A 24,729-nucleotide genomic window follows, 5' to 3' on the forward strand; every position below is an offset into this window, starting at 1 on the left:
ACTCTGTACTACCTGGGAAATGTTTGAGTAATATAGTCGGTGGACTGTAGAGAATATTTTGCTAGAAAATATTATCATGGAGATTGGTTTCCTGTTGCTCAATGATGTGCGTACGGCTTTTCACCTGAATTCTATTCTCATTTACAGTAAATTATTAGTGTGCCTGATCCCATGAGCTGCTATCGAATGTGTCTGCTCTAAAAGCAGAACATAATTTCTTAATCCTTGGGAGTGTTTTTTAATAGGGATGACTCAAAATTCCTACTCCTACGTTTTTTCTTAGCCTACGTACCTGGGGAATGGAAACTGATGGGGACATTGCTCAGAATGGGTCAGGTAACCTCTGTCTGAAACTGATCACACAGCATGGAGAACACAGTTGTGAAGGTAGAAATCTGCATTAGGTGTTTGTTACTGAGCTGGGTATGTTTGTTGGGCCTTTTTGAGGAAAACGTCAGAGCTTTAGAGACCATAGGAAGCAATAGGCATATCAGAGAATGGGTGGAGGTTTTGGAGTCAGACTCCCTTGTATTTGATCACTTGCTAGCTGTGTAGTCCCAGACAAGTCCCTTTACCTCTCTGAGCCTGCATTTCTTATGTCTAAAATGGCATTAAGACTTTATAAGATTGTTGTAAAGATTAGAGACAATATATATGAAGTTCCTAATAGTGCCTGGCAAAATAGTAAATGCTCAGAAAATGTAGTTGTTATTGTTATTAATACAATAATATTTATGTTATTAAAACATCATCAATCCCTGATCTGTGGAATGTTATTGGATAGTGAGGAATAATCAAACAAAGTAAACTGAAACAGTGATAATATTGACTAAACATACACAGGAAAAAGGAAACAAGTTTCACATTTCTGGCTGTTTCTCAGCACAAAAGTCTTGGAGAGAAGTGAGAAGACATTCTTACCAGACCAATGATGCCTGCTCCAATCCCAATAAGAGGGCTGACAGAGATAATAACCAAGGTCAGTTTCCAACCCTGGTAAAATCCCAACAGGAACCCACTGATGCTTGTGGTCATGCGCTGAATGAAAATGGCCACTTGGTCAGCAATGGCATCATTGACTTTATTAATATCACTAGAAACAAGAGGGGATTTGATCACTAAAACTGCACTTGGTCAATTCAAATGTCTTGCTGAGAAATCCCAGTCTTTCCTTTCTAAGTACTCTTGTATCTGTACCCCGTTGCCCGTGGGAAACAACAGCCTTGCACGTTTTGAAACACTTGATACAGCTTGTGAGTTCGTCAAGTCTCTTTCTCCCTCACAGCCAAGCAAGTTTGTTCTCAACCCAGCTTTCCCAACTGGTGTCCATTCAGTGTTGACAAAGACTTTTAGGAACCACCTTATTTGTCTCTTTCTTTCTTAGGGCTCATATCCTTGGTCTGTCCTAACAAGCTCTTCTTTCCTTCTTCATACCTGCTAAATCCTTTCAGCCTCAAGGAAAAACCCACACACCGCCTAGTTCATAAAAACATATATAATCCCCGAGGAAGAAGTAATATCTTCCTCCCTGTGTTTGCATAGCAATGTAATTAACCTGTGTATGTGTGTGTACATGTATGTAATTATTGCATTCTGCTTATAGGCAATATAGAATAGTGGTGAAGAGCACAGACTCAGGCCAGCTCTGAATTTGAACACAAGCTTCTCCTGGGCTAACTTGCCTTACTTAACCTTCCTAGGCCTCAGGTTCTGTCATTATGTCCATCTACAGATGAGGATTAGTTAATATAAGTAAAGTATGTAGAATAGTGTCCGTGTGTTGTAAGCTATCAGTATGTGCCAGCACTGATTATTTACTTGTTCGCACGTTTTATCTCTCCTACTAGGCTGTAAGTTCCCTGAGATCAGGAATTCTGTGGTTTATCTTTATGGTTTGCATAGAGTAAATCCTCCAGAATACTGGTTGAACATAATTATGTTACATTCATATTCCTGGGAATATTCCCATAATCTCTTGTTTAGATGGAGCCAGGAGGGTTTAGGATTTAATAGCAACAAAGGACGTTAGCTATTACCCAGAGGTTTGACAGTTGTATTATAGCAAGGGTAAGTGTCTGTTCAAGGTCATAGTAAGTAAGGGGCAGAACGAGTGCTCGAATCTAAGGGTTTCAACATTTAGTCTCTTATCTTCACTATACTGTACACTAAGTGTCTCTCATGAGACCTCAACGTTCAATTCAATAGGGTTCAATTGGTTCTAATTACTCAGGGCTCATTCAGAATGACTGGAGGGGAGCTATTAATGGCCCCAACTGGTATTTACGTGTAAACTGGATTTGAATTCAGTTTTTTAGTTTGAATCTTTCTCGAGCTATTTTGGATTTTTCTTTGTCTTTGTTTTTATGTGCAGAAATAACCTCAACAGAGCAAGATAATTCGTTCTAATTGTATCATTTTTCCTTATTGATCCATAGATTGTGACATCCCTCAGTCTCTCTTTTGGAGGCCAAATAGCCCTAGCTCTTTTAACTCTTAAGGGCCTACAAACAAAACTTTAGTATCCTGGCTATCAACTGTTAAAGATCATATTTGATGAAATGTTACCTATGGAAAAAACATGCTACCTGTAAAAGCCTGACTTAAGAGACAAAATGTATCCAAAATAACTGAAAACGTGTCTCCAATTATTTAACTTAGAAACAAGGGTTCTATTATCCAAAACTCACACATACATTAGGACCTCCTACCGACCACTTACTCGGAAAGTCTTGTGTTCAGCTCTCCCACGGAATTGCAGTCAAACCATCCCATTTCCATTCGCATTATTTTCCTAAAGGAAATTTTTCTCATATTCTGTATCTGATGCGCTGCAGCAATCACCCAAAAGCATATCTGAAAATGAAGCAAGGAATGTTTGGCATTGCAGCGTTAAAAATATCCGTGGATTCCTTCTCTTTCCAGAAGAAAACGCTTTCAGTATGAGTGCTGAGAGAAAGAGGAAAGCGATTCGCGGAATGCCGCGTCATGGGAGCTGCGGTGTGAGCCGAGGGCACCTGCTGCTTCAAGCGGGGATGAGCAGAACAGCTGCGGAAAGGGAAGCCGAAGGTTCCGGTGTGGATTTGGCTTTGCCACGTGTAGAGCTAACCTTACTGAGTTCCACTGACTGCGCGAGTAAAGGAAAGCTCACAGTGCCGAAAAGAAATTCTTGCTCCAACTTTTGCATGCCGTTTCTGAGTGTATTTTTCCCGAGAGGCCTGCCAACAAGCATGTTTGTATAGTTTCCAGGCTATTGGACAATGATTTTCAGAGAAAGTAAGACAAAAGTTATGACATAAGCAGGGAATCTACTGATAGTTTTCCCCAACCAGATGTAGTCAGGTTGTCATCAAAATGCCCAGTGCCAGAATGAGGGAAACTGATTCATTTCTTTTTACAGTGAACATGAACTTCCTGGAATTCTTGAATGAATGGAGATTGAGGGGAATAATTATTTTCTTTCTACAGAAAGAAGGCAAAAGATGAAATATTTTTCTTCTTTAATAAGGGTTAAGCATGGGGCACCTGGGTGGCTCAGTCAGTTAAGGTCTGACTCTTGATGATTTCGGCTCACGTAATGATCTCTCAGTCTGTGAGTTCGAGCCCCACATCCAGGCTCTGTGCTGACAGTGTGGAGCCTGCTTGGGATTCTCTCTCTCCCTCTGTCTCTGCCCCTCCCACACACTCTCTCTCTCACTCTCTCAAAATAAATAAACTTTAAAAAAAATAAGGGTTAAGTAACTCCAAGCCCTCCCATGGCTTAAATCTAGAATACACTCTAGATTCAGTTTACAGAATTTGAGTTGGAATACAGATTGGTGAGATTTTAGCAAAGAAAGAAGAGAAAAAGAAAGTCAAGTTTGCTTTCCTCCAACTCCTCATGCCTGCCTTTCTCCAGGGTGTTCATATTCTCATTACAAACACATCCACAATTGCCTTTTTTTTTTTTTTGAGTTTAGAAGAAAAGATAAAGTCTAGGGGACAGGGAAGGACAGGGCATTGAAATTCAATGTCTATTCATTCACCATCTCTCTAGGCAACTGCTTATGTTTTTCTCCCCATCTGAGAGCAAGAATCCTTCCCCATTCTCTCACCCACCCCCATCTCCAAGTAAAACTGTAGACCTTAGGGTATCTGAACAACTTAAAAGTTAAAGAGGGGCACCTGGGTGTCTCAGTGGGTTGAGTGTCAGACTTCTGCTCAGGTCATGATCTCACCGTTCATGAGTTCGAGCCCTGTGTCCAGCTCTGTGCTGACAGCTCAGAGCCTGGAGCCTGCTTCGGATTCTGTGTCTCCCTCTCTCTCTGGCCCTCCCCTGCTCACATGCTGTCTCTCTCTCTCCTCTCTCTCTCTCTCAAAAATAAATAAAAACATTTTAAAAAAATTTTAAAGTTTAAGAGCGTACTTTGCATTTCATTGTAATGTATTTGAACCCAGAGGTTGATCTATAAATAAAATGAAGGCGCTACTCACTTGAATATATCCTGTGATGAGTACTGACAAAGCGATTCCAGCATAGTAACTGGCAAATTTGATCATTTCACTTTCAATGTCCAGCAACCTTCAAAAGAAGGGGAGAATATTAAGATTCAGAAGTCACCTCAGGTTTACCAAAGATAACATTTGTGGGTACAGAGGAATGTAAAATATAAAATATGGGTAAGCCCTCTTATCTATGTAGAATTATAATTCGATCTAACCAAATCTCTACATAGACCTCATGGTACCAATCCCAGCAAAGATGCCTACCCCCTTCATCTTTATAGGCAGAACTAACTCATTGGCAGCTGCTGGAAGCCAGGGGCAGTAGATGGCAGCCCAGGGCTCTGTCCATAGAGTTCCTCCACTCATGCTCATTGTGCAGTGATGGAGCAAATCACCAGAGAAAGGTTTTATAAAGCCAGACAGGTGTCCAAAAAGACACTGGTGAGAGGTGTGGGCTATAAACCAGGAAGCTTACTGTACCTCCTCTAGGAATCTAAGCCAGCTTTTCAGCTCTTCCATCTCAAAGTGACATTGTGAAAAATGTGTGTGTTTCATCATCCCAAAGAAAGAGAAAAACACTTATTAGCCCAGGCCTTCTGCTGACTACAGCGCATGAAGTTTCACTCTCTGGCACGATGTCTAAGATGAACCCAAAGAACTTGTAGAGAATAGCTAGAAAGCCCTAAATCGTTTTTCCAGCACAACTATCACGCTGTGGCACAGGGTTTGGGATTCACAGGGGCAGTGAGGGGAAGCAAAAATTATTCTGAAATTGCTTTCAGAAAATAAATAATTTTATAATTAGAAAATTAACATAGATTGATAACAGTTCTGACCCTTGAGGATGCTCTAAATGATATCAAGTCCATTTCTTCTTTTTTTAATGTTTATTTATTTATTTTGAGAGAGAGAGAGACAGAAAAGAGAGAGAACATGAGCAGGGTAAGAGCAAGTGGAGAGAGAGAGAGAGAGAGAGAGAGAGAGAGAGAGAGAGAAAGAATCCCTAAGCAGACTCCATACTCAGTGCAGAGCTGGCATAAGGCTCAATCCCACCACTGTGAGATCATGACCTGAGCTGAAATCAAGAGTCAGACGCTTAACTGACTGAGCCACCCAGGTGCCCCTTGAGTCCATTTCTTTAGAATTGGAAAGCAGTGTCTTCAGCAGAGATGCTCTCATCCTACATGCTTTCTGCTTCCCATCAGACCTTCCTCTTATGACCCAAGCTTGAATTGTTCTCTCCCTCTACTGAACTTGGACCAAGTGTTGAAGTACAATTTCTTTAATTCAGAACAAACTATGATTCTGCAACAGATTTTAATTGCCATATTGCACTACTATTCAGTATCTTTATTGAAAATATTTGTTTGTTTTGCTAGATTGCAAGCTACTTGAGGGTAAGAGCTTGGTTTAAGCTGCTTGCTCACACTGCCTGAACCCTTGTACAATACCTTACACATAGCAGACCCAACACTGCAGTGTTTCTTCATTTTGCTTTGACTTTTAAAATACTTATGAGGAAGGGATATGATTGCTTTGGTCAACCCCTCTGATAATCTCCAAACCAGCTAATATGTCTGTTCACCACATTCCCAGTCTTTCATGATGGTTGAAAGGGAACTCCAAGCATGGACAAGAGCTAGAAAACTTACATCCACAATCGGAGGCTCTCACAAAGGTTAAGTATCTCTGTACAGGGTGTGTAGTGAAATATTGTGAGGAAAGACTTCTAAAGGACAAGTTAGTCCATATTGCTAATTTTCTGTTTGTGACATGAAATTTGGGTGTCCAAAAACAGACAACTATGAGTATTTGTCAGAAAGTTTTACTTAAGATTTCCTGTGGTGCGTTCCTTCTCCAGACACTCTAAGCAGAGGTGATAAAAGGTGTCTCTGTCAGGTATAAACAAACCTACTCAGACTGAAAGTACTGAGCACAGACCCAGATCCAAGATTTATTGGGGCAAACTCCCAGAGAATTATATAGGGGATGGTGTGGATAAGCACATGAGTAGTTTATGATTCTGTTCACTCTTGAAGCACCCCAGAGATGAATGGTTAACTTTTTTATTTTATTCTTGGGAATAAGAAGTTATTAGGGTTTTAGAAACTACTTGTGAATATTTCTGGAACAACAGAACAGATCTATCAGAAAAAAAACTGCTAGGAAGGAAAAGAGCAGGCTGCTTTGGTTCCTTTCAGTGCACATCAAATTTTCTTTTATCATCTGGTGGAAAGTTTTCTTGTGGCTGTAAAATCCTGGAAAGGATTCTTTAAAGTGTGGGGGTGATTTGGACCACCAAATGGGCGCCTTTCTTTTTAACAGCAAAATTGACATACATTTACTAGAGTAAATTCAGATTCCCTTGGTTCATTTGTCTAAGGGAGAAGAGGGCAGAAAGATGGCAATTAAAGGGGAAAGGTACGAGATATTTTACAAATGATTAAGATATGAGGGATTCTTACCTTGCCCTTTATGAAAAATAAATTCACCATAAAATCAAATTACTCAATTTATACTTCAAGGTTTCAGATTTACTGAACCCAGAGGGCTTTCATTTTCAATACCTAGGAGGTCTTTATGACAGGGTGCATTGCTTAACATGGAGTCTTCCTTTCAATGGTTTTCATGCATGGTAGACCCAGTAGTACTGACACTGTAGAGTGAACATCAGTGGCAACTCACAACTGACCACCACAGGTTGGCAGAAATGTGGCCATGTCCTACTCTCAGAATGATGGAGGCTCTGTATTGTTTAATGCACGGGACATCAACCTGTGCACAAACGGCTGATCACTGAGTGAAGCTGCTCTGCAGAACACCCATACACGATGGCTTACTGCCAGAAAGAATGGCTAGAATTCCCTTTCCAAGGATCTATGACAATTTTTTTTTCACCCAGGAAGCCATTTGTTTGTTTTTCATTAAACTTTGCATTCCGAGGCAATTGTGTATTCTCATGCAATTGTGAGAAACAATACAGAAGCATTATATATGCCCTTTGGCAATATCTTGCAAAACTCTAGGACAATATCACAACCGAGATGTTGGCATTGATGTAATCAAGATCGGAACATCCTCATCACCTCAAGGATTTTCATGTTGCCTTTTTACATCTACACATGCAGCCTCCACTCCCCCCTTAACCCCGGGCTACCACTCATCTATTCTCTAGTGCTATAGGTTTGTCATTCAAAGAATATTATAAAGTGGAATAAAGAATATTATGTAACTGGAATCACACAGTATGTAACTTTTTGGCATTGGTTGGCTTTTTTTTCACTCAGTGTAATTCTTTCATCAATTATTTGCTCCTTTTCATTTTCAAGTACTATTCCGTGGTATAGATGTATCACAGCTTAACCACTCACCCATCGAAGGATGTCTGGGTTGTTTCCAGTTTTTGTCTGTTACAAGTAAAGTTTCTATAACCTTTGTGTACAGGTTTTTGCATGAACGTTAGTTTTAATCTCTCTGGGATAAATCCCCAACAGTAGAATTGCTGTGTTATATAACACTTGCATGTTTATTTATTTATTTATTTATTTATTCATTGCCAAACTGTTTTCCAGAGTGGCTGCGCCATTTTGCATTTCCACCAGCAAGGTATAAGTGATCCAGTTCCTCCACATCTTCACCAACATTTGGTGTCATCACTATTTTTATTTTAGCAATTCTGATAGATTTGTGCTGATGTCTCATTTTGATTTTAATTTGCTTCCCTAACCGCTAATGTTGCTGAGTATCTTTTCATGTGCTCATTTGCCATCTTTATATCCTTAGTGAAATCTTTTCATGTGTTTTCCCCCATATTCTAATTTGAATTTTTCTAACCACTGAGTTTGGAAAGTTCTTTATATTTTCTAGATCTTAGCCCTTTGTTAGATACATAGTTTGCAAACATACTCTCCCAGTCTGTAGCTTTTCTTTTTCATTCTCTTAACAGGGTCTTTTGCAGAGCAAAAGTTTTTCATTTTGATGAACCCCAATTCATCAACTTTTCTTTTTATGGACTGTACTTTTAGTGTCAAGTCTAAGAACTCTTTGTCTAGCCTTAGACATGAAAATGGTGAGCTACACATTTTTCTAAAAGTTTGGTTTATTTTTTACATTTAAGTCCATAATCCATTTTGAGCTATTCTGTGTATGGGTTCATTTCTTGCCTATGGATGTCCAATTATTTAGGCACCATTTGATAAAAAGTTTGTATTTCCTCTATTGAATTTCTTTTCCACCCTTGTTAACAGTGGGACATATTTGCACTGGTCTATTTGAGTTCTCTATTCTGTTCTTCTGTCAATACAACACAACCTTGCTTTAGCTATATAACATATCTTGAAATTGAGTAGACTGTTCCCTCACACTTTATTCTTCTTTTTCAAAGTTGTTTTAGACATTCTAGTTCTTTTTTTTTTTTTTTTTACTTTTCATATAAATTTTAGAGTAATCTTGTCTCTATATACAAAAATATCTTGCTGAGTTTTTAATGGAAATTTTATTAAACCTGTATTATCAGTTTGGGGGAAATGAGATTTTTCTTATACTGAATTTTCCAATTCATTAACAATATATGTCTCTTCATCTGTTTAGATCTTTGATTTCTTTCATCAGGAGTTTACATTTTTCAGCATGTAAGTCCCATATATGTTTTATTAAATTTACAACTAAATACATTTTTAAAGCAATTTTAAATTTTTTTTTTCAACGTTTATTTATTTTTGGGACAGAGAGAGACAGAGCATGAACGGGCGAGGGGCAGAGAGAGAGGGAGACACAGAATCGGAAACAGGCTCCAGGCTCTGAGCCATCAGCCCAGAGCCCGACGCGGGGCTCGAACTCACGGACCGCGAGATCGTGACCTGGCTGAAGTCGGACGCTTAACCGACTGCGCCACCCAGGCGCCCCTTAAAGCAATTTTAAATGGCATTATGTTTTGAATTTTGGTGTCCACATGTTCATTGCCAGTATGCAGAAACAGTACTAAATTTTGTATATTTATTTGGTATTTTATGACTTTGCCAAACTCATTTACTGGTTCTAAGATATTTTCGTAGATTCTTTGGGATTTTCTATGTCCACAATAATATCATCTTCAATATAATTGGGTGTATTTCTTCCTTTTAGGTCTGTATTTTGTTTTCACTTAAAATGTTTTTGGTTGTAATAAAAAATACATAACATAAAATTTGCCAACTTAACCACTTTTATTTTTTTTTAATTTTTTTTTCAACGTTTTTTATTTATTTTTGGGACAGAGAGAAACAGAGCATGAACGGGGGAGGGGCAGATAGAGAGGGAGATACAGCATCGGAAACAGGCTCCAAGCTCCCAGCCATCAGCCCAGAGCCTGACGCGGGGCTCGAACTCACGGACCGCGAGATCGTGACCTGGCTGAAGTCGGACGCTTAACGGACTGCGCCACCCAGGCGCCCCACCACTTTTAAATATATAGTTCAATAGTGTTAAATATTAAATCAGTATTCCTTTCCTTCCTTATTGTATAGGCTAGAACTTTGAGCACTGTGTTGAATAATAGTGGTGAAAGCATATATTCGTGCCTTGTTTCCAGTCTCAGGGAGAAAGCATTTAATCTTTCACTTTTTTTTTCCTTACTTTGTTTTTATTTTTTAAAAAAATTTTTTTTAATGTTTTTAATGTTTGTTTTTGAGAGGGAGAGAGAGAAAGAGAGACAGCATGAGAGGGGGAGGGGCAGAGAAAGAGGGAGACAGAAAATCCAAAGCAGGCTTTGCGCTGTCAGCTCAAGGTTAGACATGGGTCTGAGGCCCGCCACCGGAAGATCATGACCGGAGCCGAAGTTGGATGCTCAACCAACTGAGCTACCCAGGCGCCCCTCAATCTTTCACACAATAAAGCTGTGGGACTTTTTTGTAGATGTTCTTTCTTAAGTTAAGGAAGTTCCTTTCCATTACTAGTTTTCTGAGAGTTTTTGTTATGAATGGGTGTTGAAATTTTAAGTGCTTCTTCATCTTCAATGAAGATCATCATGTGGTTTTATATATTAGCCTGTTAATGTGGTAGATTACATTCACTGTTTTTCTAGTACTGAACCACATGTGCTTCTCTAGAATATACTCTACTTGGTGTGTAATTCTTTTTTATATATTGTTAATTCTATTTGCTAGTATTTTGTTAACATTTTGCATCTATATTCATGAGGAATATTAATCTGTGCTTTTTTTTTTTTAATATTTTTGGCTGGCTTTTGGATCACAGTAATACTAGCTTCATAAAATGAATTAACTACTCCCTCTTATTATCTGGAAAATATTGTATAAAGCTGGTGGTAGTTTTTTGTTTTTTGTGGTTTTTTTTGAAACATTAGGTAGAATTTTCCAGTGAAATCACATGGGCCTGGAGATTTCTTTTTTTAGAGTTTTAAAATTATAAATTCAATTTCTTTAATAGGGCTATTCTAATTATTTGTATCACATTGGGTGAGTTGTGGTAGTTTGTTTTTGCAAGCAATTGGTTCATTTTTCTAAGTTGTCAAATCTATGTGTGTAGACTAGTTACAGTAGTTCCTTGTTGCCCCTTTGATGTTTGCAAGGTCTACAGTAATATCTCATCTTCCACTCCCAGCATTGGTCATTTGTGTCTTCTCCCTTTTTCCTTTGTCAGTTTTGATAAAGGTTTGCCCATTTAACTGATTTTTTTTCAAAGAACTAGATCTTTGTTTCATTGATTTCCTGTATTGTTTTTTTTTTTTTATTTTTATTATACCCTCTCATCTGCTTTCGGTGGACTTATTTTGCTCTTTTCCGAGGTTCTTAAGTTGGGAGCTTAGATGTTTAGTTTGAGATGTTTCCTCTTTCGTAATGTATGCATTTAGTGCTATAAATTTTCCTCCCAGTACTGCATGAACTGTGTCCCACAGATTTTTACATTTTGTGTTTTCCTTTTCATCTAGTTCAATTTTTAAACTTTTCCCTTGACACTTCCTCTTTGACCTATGAATTATTTAGAAGTGTACTATTTAATTCCCAAGAATTTGGAAGGTTTTCCATTTATCTTTCTGTTACTGATTTCTAGTTTGATTCCATTGTGGTTAGAGAATTCACTCTATTATTTCAATTATTTTATATTTTATTTCAATTGTTTTATATTTATAAGCAAATTGAGGTTTGTTTCATAGCTCATAGGGTATGTTCTGTCTTGGTATGTCCTCTGTAGCCACTTAAAAAATGTGTATTATGTGGTTGTTGAATGGAATGTTCTATACATGTCGTTTAGATCCTGTGGCTGCTGGTATTTAGCTCTTCTATATCCTTGATAATTTTATGTCTAGTTGCTCTTTCAATTGTGGAGAGATGGTAGTTAAGGGTTCCACTATATTTTTGATTTGTCTATTTTTCCTTTCTGTTCTGTCAGTTGTTGCTTCACAAGTTTTGCAACTCTGGTGTGTATATATTTAAGATTGCTGTGTCTTCCTGGCAGATTGACTTTTTTACCTTTGTATGATGGTCCTCTTTGTCTCTGGTAAATTTCTTTATTCCAAAATCTAATTTATCTTATATCAGTATAGTCATTTCTGCTTTCTTTTGACTAAGGTTTGTATGAAAAATCTTTTTCCATGGACTACTCAAACTGTTTTTATATTTTTATTTCATTTTATTTAAGTAATCTCTATATCCAACATGGGGCTCAAACTCACAACCCCAAGATCAAAAGTCACATACTCTACTGACTGAGCCATCCGAGGTGCCCTCAAACATTTTTTAAAATTCAAAGTTGATTTACCTGTAGTGTTTTTGAGTATATCTCTTTGTATAGCTTTTTTAGTGGTTGCTCTAGGAGTTATGTTATAAATATAATATATATATACATATATATATACATATATATGTATATATATATATATGTATATATATATATATCGCTTATTATAATCTGCTAGTGTCATTTTACCAGTTTGTATGGAGTGTAAAAACACTATCTCCCTTTATATACCTTTATTCTCCTCTGTTAATACTATAATTATCTTTAATATTTCCAAATCAAATTCACATCAAACAATGTTACAATAGGATGATATCAAACAGTGTTGGCAGTTTTTACTTCCACCTTTAAAAATAAGTCAGAAAACTCAAGCGGAGGAGGAAAGTCTACTATGTTTACCCATGATTTTGTTTACTATGTTCTTCCTTCTTAATGTCCAAGATTATTTTTATTATTTCCTTTCTGTTCAAAGAGCTTCCTTTAGCCATTCTTAAGTAAGTCAGCTGGCAATAAATTCTCTGAATTTCCCTCGTCTGAAAATGTCTTGATTGTCTCTTCCACGGAGGTTGTGATGAATGTCCTCACCCTCTGATCCCATGCAAGCAGGCAGAGAGAGAGGTTTCTCTTTACAGTGGGGGTGCTTCAACTCTACATATTCTTCACTGACACCACAGAGGTGGGGTGGGAGACAGACACAGCAGGGGCTCAGTGATACCTGGTAAAGGTGGAAGTCTAGGCCCAACTCAACCTTTGCTAGCATGGGTAAGTGTGAGGTTATGTAGTGTTTTTTGTTTTTGTTTTGTTTTATTTTCCTGTGGTGTTGGCTTGAGTAGAACAGTGATATAGTTATTGCCTGAGATTTTTCTGTTAAGCTGCCTCTTTGTGGTCTACTATCTAGAAAGAGCAGAATTTTATTAAGTCCTTTGTGGTTTGTGCTCACTGGTTTTTCCAGATTGCAGCTTTCCCAACACCCATGTGTGGTACATATGAGGCCTAAAAATAACCCAGGGAACTCACAGCCATGTCATGATTTGAGTCCTGAGAACTCTAACCTTCTTTTATCCACTTTTTAGACTACTATGTTTGTTTTATATGTAATGGATTAAATAATCCAATCAAACAGCAGAGATTGTCAGACTGGATAAATCTAAAAAACAAACAAACAAACAAACAAACAAACAAGCTCCAACTGTAGACTGTCTACAGGAGACACATTTTAGATTCAAAGATATGAACGAGTTAAAAGTAGGATGGAAAACGATATGTCACGGCAAAGAGCAACCATAACAAACCAAGAGTGGCTGTACCAATATAAGACCAAATAAACTTTTAAAAATTGTTATTGGGAATAAATGTTTTGTAATTATAAAAGGACCAATCTATCAGAAGATTATAACAATCAGAAGATTATAACAATTATAAACATATATTCATCTAAAAACAGAGTTCCCCAATACATGAAGCAAAGTCTGACAGATTCAAGAGTAGAAATAGGTAGTTCAATAATAATAGTCAGAGATTGCAATTCTATACTTTGCATTGGATAGAATAACCAGGAATAGAAGACTTGAATAATACCACAAACCAATAGACCTAACAGAAATCCTTTGAACATTCCACTCAATAACAGCAGACTGCATGTTCCCCTCAAGTGCACATGGAGCACTCTGCAGGATAGACCCATGCTAAGCTGTACCAATCCATGCTACAATATGATGAACCTTGAAAATATTATGCCAAGTTAAAGAAGCCAATCACAAAGGACCACATATTGTGGGATTCCAGTTGTATGAAATGTCCAGAATAGGCAAATCTACAGAGCCAGAAAGTAGATTAGTGGTTGTCTAGAGCCGAGGGGGGCTGGGAGATGGGAGAGTGACAGCTAAAAGTTTCTTTCTGTGGTAATAAAATTGTCCTAAAATTGGGGCATCTGGGTGACTCAGTCAGTTAAGCATCTGACTCTTGATTTTGGCTCAGATTGTGATCTCACGGTTGTGGGATCAAGCCCTGTGTTGGGCTCTGCACTGACAGCTTGGAGCCTGTTTGGGATTTTCTCTCTCTCTCTCTCTCTCTCTCTCTCTCTCTCTGTCTCTCTCTCTCTCTCTCTGCTCCTTGCCCACTCTCATTCTCTCTCTCAAAATAAATAGACATTTTTAAAAATATTCTAAAATTGATTGTAGTGATAGGTGCACAACTGTAAAATACAGAAAACCATTGAATTATACATTTTAAATTGGTAAATTTTATGGTATGTGAATGTATCTCAATAAAGCTGTTTTAAAAACTGTATGGTTTTAGTGTTTAAATTCAGCACAGTGTTTGAATGCATACACTAAACATACCTTGCTAAGAAAACAGACCAAAATCCAAGAGAAGGTACAGGCTGATTTCTACTTTGACGCATTCATATGTGGGCGAAATAATCATATTTCCCAATGGCTGTGGTAGTCAGCCTCTACAGAGCCCCTAATCATTCTTGTCTCTTGGTTTCCACACTGCTGCATAGTTCCTTTTCAAATTGTACCAGGGTTGGTCGTGTGACCAGTAGAAAATGGCAGAAATGGACACCTGGGTGGCTCAGTGGGTTAAGTGTCTCTTGATTTTGCCTCAGGTCATGATCTCATGATTCATAAATTCGAGTCCTGTGTTGGTCTCTGCCACTGACAACGCAGAGCCTGCTTGGGATTCTCTCTCTCCCTCTCTCTCTGTTCCTCCTCTAGTCTCTCTCTCTTTCTCTCTCTCTCTCTCAAAACTAAAAATAAACTTTAATTTTTTTTTCAACGTTTATTTATTTTTGGGACAGAGACAGACAGAGCATGAACGGGGGAGGGGTAGAGAGAGAGGGAGACACAGAATCAGAAACAGGCTCCAGGCTCTGAGCCATCAGCCCAGAGCCTGACGCGGGGCTCGAACTCACGGACCGCGAGATCGTGACCTGGCTGAAGTCGGACGCCTAACCGACTGTGCCACCCAGGCGCCCCTAAAAATAAACTTAAAAAAAAAAAAGAAAATGGCAGAAATTATGGTATGTCACTTCCACAATAAAACTTTGGGGCTTTGGGGCTTTTGTTTGAATTTTTACACTTTAATTGGATAAAAGAAAATAAAAATAAGCTGCACCGTGGTATTTGGACTACTTGGATTTCCCTTCATTCATCATGTTTCATTCTTTTGCCATATTATTTGACTATTCTGAGCAAATAAATTCTGATAAGCAGTTAAGGAAGCTTGATGCTCCATAATACTTTTCAGCATTATTCACTGAGAGCTGTTTGGAAGGCTTTGCCTAAAAATTCCACCCAATGAATTACAATTCATATGTAGAAACCAACCAGTGAAATGAAAGAGTAAAACAAGCTTCTACCAATAAACATGCATGCTTATGTTGATAAGATCATGGAGCAACCCTGCCCAAGACCTGTACACCTATTATAATAGGTAGAGAAATTTTACTTTAACGATGTGCTTTTTCCAAGAAGGAAAGTTGCAAAAGAGTTGGGTAATTTTGGAGACACGTTAACTACTTACAGTAAGAAAATGTCCTCACCCTTGTCTTCTGCCCCACCCAAGTCCATTTTCACATTGATCTTAACTAACGCCAAAGCTAAACAAACATTTACTCAGAAGAATAAACAGTAGTCCCATCAGTGACCATAGTCACTCACAATTAAAAAGTATTCAACTCATCAAAGGAGTAAAGAAAAGGCCTGAGAAGGGTTGGGATCTACACAAGTTCAGATACCCATATGAAATTTTTAAAAAGGACAAATATCCATTTAATGTTTTGCATCACATGAATTCAGCAGAAGCCAATGAACTTCTGAAAGCCCCTATTTGCTCTGCACAATGAGCTCACCTTTGAGTATATAATCCAGTAAGAATGAATAAAGTATGACTAAGGGATAGCCATAGGAAATTCTTTTCTAATGAATGTTGGTGATGCAGACGTTAAAGGTAGATTCATTCTTTAAATCATCTAGTAAATATTTATAAGCACTTGGCATTGCGGATAAGTCTCAAATTTTAGCCCCTCTAACATTTATTTCCAAATATTAAGGCATGAAGAGATATGCCTTCAGGACTTTTCCCTAGAAAATTTTACCTTCATGAGTGTTAATGATTTGGGTCAATGTACATCATATTATAAGTCTGAATGCATTTTTTCCGAAGAGGGAGGCAATTAACATTACATTTTGTAGTCATACTACTCAATTCATTTTTGTCCTCCAACATAAATGAAAGACTTTTAAAAGATTGTCATTGACAACAGCAACTCTTTTATGCAAACTGTTCCAAATTTAGAAGAAAAACATATATTTAGGCTTTAGGAAATTTATTTCTCATGAGTAGGCTTATAATTTTTTAAAAGGTAATTCTGCACATTGTATGTTGTCCTATATTTTTCTGTCAAGCACTAACCAGTTGTTACTACCTATTTATTTCAATCGTCTTTGATTTAATGATGATTTTACTAACTAGACCTCAATGCCATGAAGATAAGGACCATGACTCAAGATAACCACTGTATCCTTGAGGTTTACAAAGTTCCTGATAGGTAGTTGGTGTTCAAAAAATTTTGATTGAATGAATGAGTGAATGAAAGACCCTAACAGTAGATGATATTATGGAAGAGTATCAGTGATGTAGGAGGATTAGTTCATAATCTAAATCAAACATGTAGGGGTGCCTGGGTGGGGTTCAGTTGGTTAAGCATCCAACTCTTGATTTAGACTCAGGTTCAGTTCGTTGAGATGGAGTCCTGTGTGGGCTCAGCACAGACAGCGTGGAACCTGCTTGGGATTCTCTCTGTCTTCCCCTCCCCCGCTCTCTCTCTCTCTCTCTCTCTCTCTCTCTCTCTCTGTCTCTCTCAAAATAAATAAACAAACATTAAAAAAACAAATCAAACATGTAGAAAAAATTTTAGATGAAGGTAAAAAATGTAATTTTGTTCAAGGGAGCCCCTCCAAGTGTCTTCCAAGGCAAGATGTGCCCTGCCCTTGGCTCTTGAACCTGAGTGTGTGACTTCATACATGCAAATGAGCTTGCTCTGGCCCTGAAGCAGTGTGAGGCTCACTGCAAAGTCCATGCTATGATAGTGAGTCAACACTGAACACTATGGACTCACTGATTTCGGGCTAATCACAAACTGAACAGTAGCACGGTGAGTTCTGGCTAATTCTGCGTGGCTCCCTTCTGTTTGCTGCAGCATCACACAACTCTTGCATAGAAACTCAACTACTGAGACCAGGGGCCCCTACTCCAAGTCCTGTAGCACAACAATGAATTTCCCATTATAAAAAGAAGGCTGAGGATCAAATGGAACATTAGCCACAGTCACAGAAGCTAAGAAATGGAAAGTAGTTAAGTGACTAACAAAAGTCTTGAAAATGAGACGTGAGACATGACAAAGACTCAAAAAAAATTCATGGCTCACTTCCCAAGTATATTGGTAGTGTTCATCCTCAAGCCTATAGTCTACCAAGTGGTTAAATTTGGGTGTCACATTTAATAGGCAATTTCCAGTTCTATTTTTTTGTTAGAATTTAAAAACCTGGTAAGATAGGAAGAACCTTAGGAGGGAGTAATTTGTAGAAATATGGGTTGAATTTATGTTTCTGTTTGTTCTATGTTGGATATCAATCCAGTTCAGCTAATAAAATCCCACTTACACATTTTGAATTATAATTCAACATATAAACAAAAAAGGTTAAACATAAAAAATAGCCTACCCACAACGCGTTCCATTTGTCATATTCTGGTTAAGGGAGCTGTTGATCCATACTATGGTGTTGTTTACACATGCTTTTCCAGGGATCTTGAGTTCTTGTAATTCAGTGTCATAGTCAATAAAAATATCTGTCATTGTGCCAAAAATGAGGAGCAGGACTGGATGGGATAGTCCATGGAGAAATGCACATAAACTTCCCACAAACATCAGCCAAATGTCAGTCGTTGAAGAAAATCGAAACTTGAAAAACAAAGGATTCAGAGATCATCTATGGGTGAAAAGCAGGAGAAGTAGGAGGACTATTTAATTTTAGTTACTAGATTCTGATAAATAGTATTCAGCACCAAATTTTATGGGAATCATCTTCATCGAACAATAGAGTTTTCACTAACTATATAAAAATAAGTGGTATATCAATTATCTAAGACAGTAGACTCTTAACATTTTTAGTTTGTTATTTCTTTCCTAGTCTCTGAATTCATTCTCTTTACCTCAAGAACTGACTTCAGTTCTTAGGTATTGATTCACAACATAAGTGGGAAGTGATCAATGGCATTGATGAGATTGCCATGTAGAAATATTGTGTGGGTATTCACCAGTAGCATAAATTGGCTCCCAGAACTGACACTGACAAAGAAGAGTGCCCATTTTTGCCTAGAAATGTCTCTACCTTGTTAAAATTTGGGGTAAATACCTACACTATAGAATTTATATAAATATGTCATAAGAATAAGTATACATAATATAGTTACTGTGATAATTTTCCTTACTAAAATAATAATTATGGGCTTAATGGTTATTTTCCAGGACACTGTTCTGATCTACCAGATAGGATTTATGTGTTTAATTAGCAATATATTTCTAATTGCCATTCAGCATGTTATCCCATGGACAACATTTATGACTAAAAACGTGAACACTGTACTTAAAAACCTGCCAATGACTGAAGATTTAACACTCCTCCATGATCTGAACAATTTTCCATTGCAAAATTTATGTCAAAAATCAGCACAATTTTATTACCAATTGAAAGAAGCTAACTTGAGTGCTGTCACCTTTTTTCTCATCTTGTAACCTGAGGAGAGAAACATATGGATTTATAGACCATCCTTTCCAAAACAAAGAGAAATTCTCCATAGGTGGTGATTTTATGAGTCATCCTTTAGTAAGAAATAAAGTCCCCACTGACTGAGAAATTCTTGCCAAACCGGGCATCCTAAAAACAAACTTTTATTTTTCAGATTTACCTCTTCTAGAGATTTTGGTATAGCTCTATTTCATGTTGAGCAGAAAGTCAGTGAGGTTTTTCTGAGAGATATTGAGAGAAAATGAAAAGTCTCTATACTCCCAGTTTATATTAGCAATAACTATTGGATTTCATCCTTGACCCTCAGCGTGTTTCTATCACATTTCCTTGTGGGTAAGTGGAGGTGGTTGGATTAGCTGCTTTAAAGCTTCCTTCTAGCACTTAAAAATTTTAAAACTACATTAAATAGTACCTATACAATGGAAAAGTTTTTAAAAACTCCTATACTTCCCATAAAATCATATTTCCTTAGTATTTCTTACTCATTTCACTTCTCATAATGTTATATCTAACCCATATTTGACCTTCTCGACTCCAGGGATCTCTACTTCACCTGAGTCATCCCTCATGGATACACCCTGGACCTTTCTTTCAACAGAAACTACTCCCTTGACACTCTGGGACTGGCGATGCATCCTGTTTTGTCACTTCCTTTCTCCTTCTACACCATTTTGTCATCTCAGTTGTGATCTGCAGTTCCTTAAACCCTCATTAATTTTCAATTGCTAAAAACCTATCAAGATTGTGCTTCCTTCCCTATGCATCCCAGCTCCCACTGCCAGCCATTTGGACCACACTCTTACCATCATCCTCAATCCTTTTCCCCACCTCCATCTTTGGAAACGCCCTCATCTCTGCATCCATCCACTGTTTGCCCCTCTCCACCTGAAGCCAGGCTGTGAGGCCTGAAGAGGTTCAAGACCACCTCTTCACCATGTAAACTGATGCCAACATATGCCATGCCTAGCAGTCATCTGCCCTGACATTCCCCTCCAGCTCACAGTAGAATCCCAAGTCTTTGCTGAAATGTCCAAGGCCCTCCACAGCCTGGCCAATTGGCTCTCTGACCTTGTCTCTTCCTACTGCACTCCAATTCTCTCCACCCGAGCAACCTGGCCTCTTTGCTGACCTTTGTTCATGCCAAATTTATTCTCACTTCTGACCATTTGGACTTGTTGTTTCCTCCTGACAGAATGCTCTTTCTTCAGATACTTGCATGGCCAACCCCCTCATCTCCTTCAGATTTTCCCTCAAAAGTCACCTTCTCAATGGGACCCTCCCTGGCCAAAGCCTTTAAAATTTCAAATTTGTCCCCACATCACTTCATATCTCCATTCCATGTTTGCTTCTTTTTTTTTCTTGGAAAGACAGTGATAGATTATCACTACCATGCTATGTATTATATTTATTTATGGTGCTTATCATGTCATCCTCACTAAAATGTAAGCTCCTCAAGGACAGAGATTTTTGCCCAGTTTGTTCTTTTCTGTATCCTCAGTACCTGTAATAGTGTCTGACACCTGGTATGCATTTAATTAACATTTATGAAATGAATGAATGAATGAGTATGGTCTCCATCCTTAACTCAATCCATAACACTGTACTTCATCTGTCTATAATAGACTGTTCCATTTCCCTCCACAGCTTTCTCAGACTTTCACTGTGATCTTCTCATTCTACATTACCACATCTAACAGAAAATGTTCATCTCCTCTAAAAACCAAAGAACTCACTCAACCTTCCTGTTGATTCTCTCTTTGCTGTTCATCTGTACCCACACCCATTTTCATCTTTTTTCCCTCCAGTGAGGCAATTGTGGTTCCTCTAGGCCCACGCTGACCTTACTACTCCTAGTCCAAAACTGCTGTTACCACATCCACCACCCCTCTCTGCTGTGAGTTACTTAAAATTTCTTAAAGAGCTTCAACTTCTGCCTTACTACCACTTCTTTTTCAGGAACTTGCTTAGCACCTCCCTTCTGTCTTCTAAGTTAGACTCTATCTAATCCTATTCTCATGCCAATGTATGATTAGCTGACATTTGCTTTATATGAGAATTTAAACTTTTAAACTAAAGAGAAATATCTAACAACTAAATTTTATGGTTCTACTATTTGCCTGTGGAAAGAATTTGGGGTTAAGGGACCTCCCCTGTGCTCATGAAATATTACTTGTCCAACTGCACCTCTGCCCATTTAGGTTAGAAATTCTATGATGTTGCTGGGTGCACAGGGGAGATTTGGACCTAATCCAGAAGGGATCTTCCAAATGGTTTCTGAAATCAAATTACAGCAATGTTTTTTGTTTGTTTGTTTTTTCAAATTACAGCAATGATTTAAAGAGAAAAAGAATGGATCACCTATACCATTTTATAGGAAGTACAATGTGCATGAAAATATTATCTCTCTTTGTACCTTTAAAAGGAATATTAGGGAGTTAATCTAGAAAAGATGATGCATTGTTGAAACAGTCACTTACCTTGAATTCTTATCATTGTTATCTGTCAGGATAAAAACAATGCACAAAGCAGTTAATAATAATGACACAATGAAACATAGTCATTAATAATTTTTCTCTGGGGAAACATTCCCATAAATTAATTTCATTCATGGAACATTGCAAAATGACTATTTGTTTTTTTTTTCTTTTTTTTCTTTTTTTTTTTTTTAAATTCTCTCTCTCTGTGTCTCTCATATTACACAAGATACCCTTTCAGGTTCAGGACTACTGGCTTGACTACATTTTTAGATATTTCTACAAGGTATGAGATATTGGTATTTTCTGAGCATCAACTGGAGACCAACATTTTTTAAGTTTATTTGTTTATTTTGAGAGAGAGACCATGTGTGAGCATGCACAATTCGGGGAGGGGCAGAGAGAGAGGGAGAGAGAGAGAATTCCATGCAGGCTCCACATTGTCAACATGGAGCCTGACATGGGGCTTGATTTCATGAACTGTGAGACCACGACCTGAGCTGAGATCAAGAGTCAGACCCTTAACCCTGAGACCAACCCTCAGACCACTGAGCCATGCTAGCAGCCCGAGACCAACATTTTTAAATTAGCTGAAGAAAATCTAATTTTTTTGAACTACCAAGTAAAATGGATATTTATTGTTTGGTTCCTTGGAAACATCAGAATTTATCTATTTAAAATTAAGACTACAAATTAACTAGACAATAAGATGATGTTGACACTCCCATGCCAGTAGAAACCACAGGATTGAGCTGGATATAATTTTCCTCAGCTTAGGTCAGAGCAGATGGAGGGTAGGAAGTGAAAGTGGGGGTGCAGGGTCATGGGTGTAGGGAAGCAAAGGGAAAGGAGTTCAGGGTGCTAAGGTCAACTACCACCATGGGACAGCACATCCTGATTCCCTGACATTTTAATTAATGTAAGTAAGAGTAAAGAGGCATTATAGTATAGATAGAGATCAACATCTTGGGTTTGGGAATCAGATAGAACTAGATTAGAATGATGGTTCCATCAATTATCAGTCATGTGATCTTTGCCAAGTTTAAAAAAATTTATTCAAGTCTAATTTTCTTCTTCTGCAAGATGTAAAATTATAGAATTGGTTTAAAAAAATAATAAATGCTTGGAATCACCTGCGCTCACTAGATGTTAGGTGCTAGTGCTATAGGTCCTCTTTCCCATTGTCTCATTCTAACCAGCACTGTCTTAGTATAGTTTCTCACTAAATTATTACTACTATAATCAATTATAATAGCTGAATAAAGGCAATAATAATAACCAATGCTGGAACCCTACTCTACTAAAAAAGAGATATTTGTAGAGGAGATACTTTCATTTACCCACACTTTGTGCATTTTTACTTAGCACTTTCAGACATTCCATAACACGGATTCTGGAGAGAACTACCGATTTGTGGGTAAGAAATGCATCCCATAATGGTTCTACATATTGTTGATTCTTCTCTGCCCCTTGAAACTTCACTAGCTTGTCTACTTTTGTTCTAACCTCTTTTTATATAAGAGACAGTAAGAGAAAAGGGCCACTTACATAATCTGTCTGACTCAAAACCATAATTCTCCTCTCCAAATTTCTTCACACTGCGAAGAATTACTGAGTCAGACATGGTAATTGCAATCTGCAGCCAATAGCCCTATAAAACAAAATAATCATTGCAATTATTTTTTTCTCTTCTTAAACAAAATAGCCAAATGAAAGAACAATTTGGTACAAGAAATAACCATCACTAACAATCTAAATCTTCACTAAAAATCATATTTTTAATTGGTTAATAACTCCATGAAAGAGCCTAATTATTAGGAAAGATAAAGCCAAACCATTGATTATGGCTCTCTCTATCTGATGAATGGATAGTTGCTTTTTATTTATTTGTTCTTTCTGCTCGTTTTTCCTCCCTCTCTCCCTCCCTCCCTCCCTTTTCTTCCTTTTTTCTTTCTTTCTTTCTTTCTTTCTTTCTTTCTTTCTTTCTTTCTTTCATGAGTAAAAATAAAAACCACTGGCACTACACAACCAACAGGTGACATTCTTGGGTCACTGTACTGAACCAACTACACCTAAATACTGGTGGGTAGCCTTCAGTGCTTCTTTGTAAATGCAACTCCTAGATCGAGGATATGGTGAGTCTGGCATGGACCAGAGGAACAGCTACCCACTCATTTTACAAAACAAGTGTAAACTTGACATCAAAACAAACAAGAATGATATAAGAAAAATAGAATTATAATTGCTTTTGAAAATAGATTTAAAATTGTTAAATATGTTAAGTATAATTCAGCAGTTCATGAAAAAAATATAATGAACAATGTTGATTCCAGGAATGCAATGATTGTTCAATGTGAAAAAACTTGATCATTTTGATAGATGCAGAAAAAGTATTCAACAAAAATCAATATCCATTACTGATTTGTAAAATACTATAAAACTAGAGAAATCATTATCTGCAACTCCAATGAATAGATTTTGGGTAATGATTGGCAAAGAACACTAAACCCTTTAAATGAGATACTGGCAAAGATTAACAGTGCAAAGTATTGTGAAGATGTAGAGGGAAGACATTATGTTGATTCATTATCTCTCCTTAAGCTCCTCTTGGCTCTCACAACTTCTTGTACTTTCCTTGTTTTTGAAGACCTTGACAGTTTTGAGGAGTATTGAACCGTTATTTTGCAGGCTGTCTCCTAAAGTGGGACTTATCTGATATTTTTCTTAGGATTAGATATGGGTTGTGTATTTTAGGGAGGAAAACCACAGAGGTAAAGTACCCTTCTCATGACATCATATCAAAGGTACTATCAATGTAATGGTACCTATCAACGTGATTTTAAAAAATAAACTTTAAAGATAAATTCAACATTAAGAAATAGAGTGAGAAATATTATTTAATTAAATAGTTTATGAGGTCAGTAAAGATAAAAAAAACTACATGAAGCAGATTCAAAATTCTTTTATTCAACAACAAAATTTGCTCAGTATTTTGAGAATATATTCTCAATGCAGAGAATGCAATGTTCACTGGTTATATCATTTTTGAAATTTTAACAAAAATTTGTTTTTCAGAAAGCAAAGAAATTCTTTGATAATGAGAAAATAAATCTTTAGAATATTTATAATACTGAGTCTCCTAATTTTAAAATAAGACTTTAAAAAATCAGTTATTTTTTAAATCAATTTAAAAAATTTTATCAATTTTAAAAAATTGATTT

At 37.3% G+C, this 24,729-nt stretch overlaps 1 protein-coding gene across 3 annotated transcripts in view; it reads right to left on the reverse strand.

Annotated features, from left to right (window-relative positions):
• ABCB11 (ATP binding cassette subfamily B member 11) overlaps positions 1-24,729 on the reverse strand; it is a 96,982-nt gene that overhangs the window by 64,075 nt on the left and 8,178 nt on the right. For 2 of the 3 annotated variants that reach the window (XM_040475298.1, XM_040475300.1), the window contains exons 2-8: positions 23,057-23,159; positions 21,512-21,533; positions 18,971-19,022; positions 17,949-18,187; positions 4,471-4,558; positions 2,720-2,853; positions 922-1,093 (exon numbers count right to left, since the gene is read on the reverse strand). In XM_040475298.1, coding sequence (XP_040331232.1) covers positions 922-1,093; positions 2,720-2,853; positions 4,471-4,558; positions 17,949-18,187; positions 18,971-19,022; positions 21,512-21,533; positions 23,057-23,132 — 783 coding nt within the window. In that variant the 5' untranslated portion in view covers positions 23,133-23,159. Of the gene's footprint in view, positions 1-921; positions 1,094-2,719; positions 2,854-4,470; positions 4,559-17,948; positions 18,216-18,970; positions 19,023-21,511; positions 21,534-23,056; positions 23,160-24,729 lie in introns of those variants that run through there. The other variant, XM_040475299.1, reaches the window with a different exon arrangement.

This window comes from Herpailurus yagouaroundi, unplaced genomic scaffold (genome assembly GCF_014898765.1).
Source record: "Herpailurus yagouaroundi ecotype Mexico unplaced genomic scaffold, PumYag 140, whole genome shotgun sequence".
NCBI lineage: Eukaryota > Metazoa > Chordata > Mammalia > Carnivora > Felidae > Herpailurus > Herpailurus yagouaroundi.